Genomic DNA, 6,787 nt, shown 5'->3' on the forward strand with positions numbered 1-6,787 from the left:
GCTTGGGTGGTGTCTCATATTTATAACATGATTTTGACCCGCTTGGGATCATGGGTCGCCCGGCCCAATAACTGTACAAATAATGAGAAGCCCAATACATCATAAAGCTGATACGCCCGTATCAGTACAAAATATGATAATGATGAAAAGAGAAATGAGAAAATTATTAAATTTGATACACTCTAATTTTATTTTCAATTCAAAAAACCCCTAAAATGGTCACAGTCCCACAATATCTCTCTCAAAATTAATAGCATATATGAAAGATAATATTGGTTTAAATAAAAACAAAAAAACTACAAGGGACATAATAATGTTGGCTCAATAGAAAAGATGATTTGCCCAATTAAAAAAGATGATTTAAACTACGAGATCACCAATTTAGGCTAAAAAGTAATCAGTAAGTGAGTTAAACATATCTTTTACCAAAAATCTTAAGACCAAATGGATAAGTTCTATCACTTATAAAGGTTTAAAATTCTAATTATCTTCTAAAATAAATTCACTCACACTTAGGGTATGTTTGGTTGTTGAAGGAAAAGTAAGAGGAAAGAAAGTGAAAGGAAGGAAGAGAAAGGAAAGAAAGAGAGTAGAAAGAGAGATGATTTTTTAAGTTGTTTGGTTTGAGAGATTGAGGAAGAAAAAGTGGAAGGAAAGAAAAGTGTATGTTTGTAAAATTACATAAATATCCCCAATTAAAAATAAATGATAGAACTCATGTTACTTTGATATTTGTATAATTGCATTATTATTATTATTATTATTATTATTATTATTATTATTTTAAATATCTGTAAGGTACTTTTATAAATTGGATCCGGATTTAATTATTTTATTGCTATGGAAATATAATAAATAATTACTATAACACATACCAACGTAATGGGAGAGTGGGTTATAAAATTAGAAAGTTGTAATAATAAAGAGAAGGAGATATTTGCCATTTTAAATTAAACTATCACCATTGTCAGTTTTCCGTCCAGATTTGGAGAGAAAGATTTCTCGCGTGGGTCCCACCGATTTTGATCTTTCCATCCACAGTAACATTATAACCAAACAGGAAAGGCACACTTTTTAATAATCTTTTCCCTCTCACCACATTCTTTCCTCTGTCTTTCTTGCGTTCAAAACACACCGTTAATATCAGAATGCAGTGATGGGTGGCGGCAATGCATCACTTCAACACCTAATTTTTATTTTGTCAACACTCCCAAGTTCTAACTCCACCAACATCACCGAAACCAAAATGAAAAGCCAACACAAAGTGGACCCTACTCTCCTTCCGTACTATGGGCAGGACTTCACATGACATAAGTTAACAGCTGAAAACTTGCATTCTTTCTTTCTTTACACGTATCCACCCACTCACATTTCTATCTACAATATTCCACACTCTAGCTCTATATAAGCACCTTAGCATATACACAATTATCACATCACATTCTTAATTTCAAATTCCCCTTTTCTTGTCTTTCACCTTCAAATTCCCCTCTTCCTCTGTTCCTCACACATACATGAGTGTAGGGGAGACAATTGCAACAACAACAACAACATCAAGACACGATGGAGAGCCAAGATCTTTCGCCACCCCACCACGTGGATGCATCTCGGCCGTCCCTTGGCTTCCCCTTGGGCACTGCACTCCTCTTGATCATCATCTTCAGCTTGAGTGGCATCCTCTCTTGCTGCTACCACTGGGATAAGCTCCGATCCCTCCGTCAATCATACCCAAACGCCGACCCTGAAATCCCTTCATCACCCACCAAATCTAAACTTCACACCACGGTAAAAATTCTAACTTAATTTCAAAAACCCTCTTTTAATTAACTTTCAATGTTTGAAAGCTCGATTAAAAATCACTGTAAAATTAAAATCATGTTAGTCAGAAGTAAAGATTTAAAAAAGTTACTTCTAACCACCGTGATTTTTTCATCCGGGTAGTTTTCATAGTTTTGAAATACATAGTGACACAATTATCTCCACAGCTAGAGAAGAGATGTCTAAAATGAACCAAAAAATTCTAGGTGAATAAATGTAACTTTTTTATTTATTTATCTTAAATATTATTAATACATTTAGCCTGAATAATGTTGTTTTTACACCCTCTTTTAGGTGGAAAGAGTTGAAAAGATTAGAGATAAGAAAAGAAAAAAAGTAAAAGAAAAAAAAGTATGATATCTGCAAGTTGTAGATGATCAGAGGAGAAAGAAATAAATATAAATGAGTAAAAATGAATTGTATAAAAATGAGTCAAACTTAATCATTTAAACAACCCACAAAATTTTGTTAAAAAAATGGAGACACACTGGCTGGTGCTAAAATCCTGATTTGTGTATGTTTTGTGTTTGTGAATCAGGAATTGAGTAAAAACAGGGGACAAAGCGTGCCGGTGATGATGCCAGGAGATGAGGTGCCGAAGTTCATAGCGATGCCGTGTCCGTGTGAGCCTTCGCGACCAGAAAGCATTGTTGTGACGGTGGAGAAGCCACCGCCCAAGCCACGACGGCAACTACCAATCCCTTTATATTTGTGAACATCGCAGATGCTATCGCCGTCACAGTTGAGTCGCAATCTTAAGAATTTAAAAAATTAGAGTCAGATACAGTGGATGCAGCTATGGAGATTTATAAAATCTTAATTTTGCGGCTGCTATTATGGGCATGTTTTGTAAATAGCAAGTTGTGCAGAAACTATCGTCACATGTTGTCACCATAGTGTTGAATGACTGTACATTGATTATTCTCCCAATGTGCAAGAAAATGCAAATGGTAGCAACTTGTGATGAATAGGAAAAAGTGTGAGAGAAAATTGGTAAAAAGAAGGGATAGGTGAGGCAGCAGGTTGGTTCTAAGATTTTGATGATTATTCAATTTGATTCGTGTTCTGTTCTACTGTAACTATTTAGAGTCTAAGTGGTTTGTCTATTGATTGAATGCACTCAATGCAGACATCCAATTTCGCTTTCTTTCCCTTTTTTTATTTGGCCTAAAAAACAGAATAGATTATGAAGCCATTTTTTGTCCTATCTTTTCATGCTCTGATATTTTTCTTCTGATTAATATTATAGTTTGCTTATAAGATAACCACATATCAACTAACAACCATTGTTTAATCAGTATTTTATATTCTAGAGCGTTTGGATGAAACCACGTTGTCCATTCACTTTGCTATGCACATTCACTTTGTTATTGCAAAACAAGATTTTATACCAGGGCATTTTATTTTTCTTCCTTCTGTCAAAACTTTGAGCCATTTTGATATGGATGAAAAAATACTTACTAGAACTTCTTTATTAAAAAATTGTACTAGATAAGGGCTCTTTCATCCACACCCAAACACGCTCTATATATATATATAATCTCATATTTATCTTGTGAAATTGTGTTTGTACGATTTCTATTAACAGAAAGAAAAAAGAGAAAGAAGCCAGAAGGAGAAAAAAAAGTTGTGATGAAGATAAATTAACTAAAAACAAAGGCCCCGTTTGGCATGGTTTTAATTTTATGATTCATTTTAAAAAAAAATGAAAACTAGTTTTAAGTCTATAAATTCAATTTTAGTACTTCTGATTTTTGGTTTTAAAAGGTTGTTGTAAATTTTTATTAAATTCACGGTTGTCACAACTGTTGTTAAACATCATCTACTAACATTACATTTGTTTGGTTAGTATGTGTGCAGTGGTGGATCGTATATAGTGGTCATGGTAGAGTGTGTCAATGGCCGTGTTCGAGGAGGGTGTTGAGTGATTGTGGTATAGGATTTTGAGTAGCATTGGTGATTGTAGTGGATATTACCTGTTGGGAGTGGTGGCTCTGGTTGTGGCCGGGGGTAGGGTGGATGTTAAGGTGATATTCACAAAATATCACCTTTTTTTCGGATTTGGTTCGGGCCGATTCACCATGGGACAACCCTATCAAGCATAACTTGATCGTGTGTACGTAAGCCAACATTTTGAGGACAAGGAATTTCCGAAGGAGCGACATTGATTTAGGTAGTCATTTATCATGCTATATAGTCCCTAGGATTAGCTAGCTATTTTCAATTCCAGCGCTATAAATAGATTAATGTAACTCTGGAATAGGGATCAAAATTGAAATAATAACACAATAGATGCCTACACGTCGATCATACAGACAAGAAGCAACACAAGTTAATTTATAAGAGTGCCTTCCACCTTTTATTCCTTTCATTTTATGCATTTTAATTCAATTTTCTTTGCTTCAATGAGCTATGGCTTTCCTTTTATTTTATCTCTTTTACAACTTTATTTACATGTTTTCCATAACTTTTCTCGCATCTTTTGCTTTTATTTATTTGTTTTAATTAGCACTTTAACTTGCTCTGCAACGCACCCTTTTTTAATTTGAAATCTTGGTTATTCGGAACCTCGATTGAACAAGTAATCACTGGATAACTTTCATGTTTTTAATAGTCACTACTTCAAAACAAGAGTCTGAGTTCACCGGAACTCTAATTCACCAAATTTTCTGATGACCATGGATATTAAGGCCTTTTTTGTTTGTTTTATTTTCCTTTATTTTATTTCTTTTAATTTTTTTTGAGTCTTATTTAGTGTTTTTAGTCTTAGTTGTGTCTTTTTATGTTTTAGCATCATCATTCGCATTTTAGTCCTCTATATTGTCTTCATTGCACTTTTAGTCCTTAGGTTTGTGTCTTTTTATTTTTTAGTCCTCGGTCCAACATGTTAGAGGAATTAGGGGCAAGATTGGAATTGTGGTAATGAATATGTGTTGAATATCATCTGAACTTTCACGGCTTGAATTGCATTATGTGATGTTTGTTGTTACACGAATAAGCTGGATTGTTCATTTAGTGTGCAGCCTGATGACCCTAGTTTAGTAGTATTTTCAGGGTCATTTCTTAGTTTGTTTTAAGTCTTTTTGTTGAGTCTCATGTAGTGTTTCATGCATTCTCATTGCATTTTTATCTTTCTTTGAGTCATTACTTTGTTTTGGTGATTTTGTAGTTTTATAGGGACTTTTCTTGCATTTTAAGTAAGTTTAGGACTTGCATGATTTTCTTATGTTATTTGAGGGTTCTCTTTGCTAATAAGCTCTTTGAGCTTCTGGATATTTCCTTGGCTTGTTGGTTAAGTTTTCAAGTCTGAAACTGAAGGAGAAGGAAGGCCAAGAAGCATGGAATTGAAGGAGAGCTTAAAGAGGCTTGAAGAGGAGTTATGAAGAAGCTAAAAAGTCTTTCCAGCGAGCTTTGAGTGCCTAGGCGCCAGTTACATTTTCTGAGCTTTCTGGAATTGGCGCCCAGGCACTGGGAATTGGCGCCTAGGCGCCAATTACCTTTCAGAGAGCTTGTTTTGAGCTGGAATTGGCGCTCTGAATTGGCGCCTGAGCGCCCAGACTCGCCTGTTTTGCATATAAATTGGTTTTTAGACATTTCTGTTCGAACCTTTGGTCATTTTATCATATTTTCATAAGTTAGAAGAGAGGGTTTTTGAGTTCTGGAGCTTGAGGAGCTTTCTCTAAGCCTTATGTTCCAGGTTTCATCTTTACTTTCTTGTATGGATTTCATAGCCATGATTGGCTAAACCCCTTTGCTTTGGGTTCTTTGTAAGACTTATGATGTTTTAATCTTAATTCCTATTTCTATTCATGAATCCTCTGAGTAAACCCTTTAATCCCACATCCATGCTTTATGTTTTAAGCTTGATCGCGAACTAGCTTTATGCTTTTCTATAATAGAACGGAAGTTTGTTATAGATTAGGGACTTGTTGTGGGATTACTCCTTCTATGCTTGCTACTAGGAATAGAGGAAGGGTTGGGGTTTGTTGGCCTTAATTGCATGCTTAATGCCTTTAGCAAATGTTTAGGTTATCAAGGAATTGTGCTTATCTTTTGGCTTGAGAGGATTGTCTATGCGAGGCATCGATAGATGATTGTTTAGGCTAGATCATCAAGGAGAGACTCAGAGTTTTGTGGATAGAATATGTTGACTAAAACTGAATTAGTTAAGCAAGAACCCAAGGCATGTTCACCATTGTTCTTCACAATCAATCCTTAAAACTGAATTTTATTTGCTTTCCTACCATGAAGTCGAGGCTTAAACTGAATTGCCACACCAATTCCCTGTGGTTCGATAAATTTAAAACGGGATGAATTCCGTACACTTGCGGATTGACCAACAAGTTTTTGGCGCCGTTGCCGGGGAATTGTTTATGGTTTTTGGTTTAAGTTTTTAGTTTGTACTTTTATTTTTGTTTTGATCTTTGTCTAGAATTGGTGCTACTAATCTTTCTCTGTTTTAGTGTCACACTTTCAGGTTAGTCTCACAAGAGACATCACCATGGGTGGCCGAATGACGGAGGAGGAGATGCAAGCCCATATTGAGGCCAGAATCCAGGAGGGGATCACCCTCCGATTATGTGAACAAGAAGTTGAGAATGCCAACCGGTCTCTTCGGGAACTCACTTCGGCTACCATGAGTTATGACTATTCCGGGAGGATTGTCTTTCCCGAGGGAGTGGGAAACTTTAAGTTGAGACCGGCATTCATCAACTTGGTGAGCCAAAACCAATATAGTGGAGGTACTTTGGAAGATCCACATGCTCACATGGAGAGGTTCATCCGGAATTGCAACACTTACCGGGTGAACAATGTTCCGGCGGATGCAATTCGGTTGAGCTTGTTTCCATTTTCTTTGAAGGACACCGCTGAGGAAAGGCTGAATTCTCAACCTCAAGGGAGCTTCACTACTTGGGAAGACTTAGCGGAAAAGTTCACAACAAGGTTCTTCCCAAGAGCCCTTTTGAGG

At 36.0% G+C, this 6,787-nt stretch overlaps 1 protein-coding gene across 1 annotated transcript; it reads left to right on the plus strand.

Moving 5' to 3' along the window:
* Nucleotides 1-1,420: 1,420 nt before the first annotated feature.
* On the plus strand, nucleotides 1,421-2,965 carry LOC130714685 (uncharacterized protein At5g65660-like). The gene is made up of 2 exons (XM_057564608.1): nucleotides 1,421-1,785; nucleotides 2,357-2,965. Exons 1-2 carry the CDS (start codon nucleotides 1,564-1,566, stop codon nucleotides 2,531-2,533), a joined length of 399 nt encoding a protein of 132 aa, XP_057420591.1. The 5' UTR covers nucleotides 1,421-1,563; the 3' UTR covers nucleotides 2,534-2,965.
* Nucleotides 2,966-6,787: the final 3,822 nt, after the last annotated feature.

Source organism: Lotus japonicus, chromosome 4 (assembly GCF_012489685.1).
Source record: "Lotus japonicus ecotype B-129 chromosome 4, LjGifu_v1.2".
Classification (NCBI taxonomy): domain Eukaryota; kingdom Viridiplantae; phylum Streptophyta; class Magnoliopsida; order Fabales; family Fabaceae; genus Lotus; species Lotus japonicus.

Bases quoted from the DNA above. Each gene is read 5' to 3' on its own strand.
- LOC130714685 (XM_057564608.1), top strand. From the start codon at position 1,564: ATGGAGAGCCAAGATCTTTCGCCACCCCACCACGTGGATGCATCTCGG. The intron at 1,786-2,356 runs GTAAAAATTCTA...TTTGTGAATCAG, and splicing joins AATCTAAACTTCACACCACG to GAATTGAGTAAAAACAGGGG.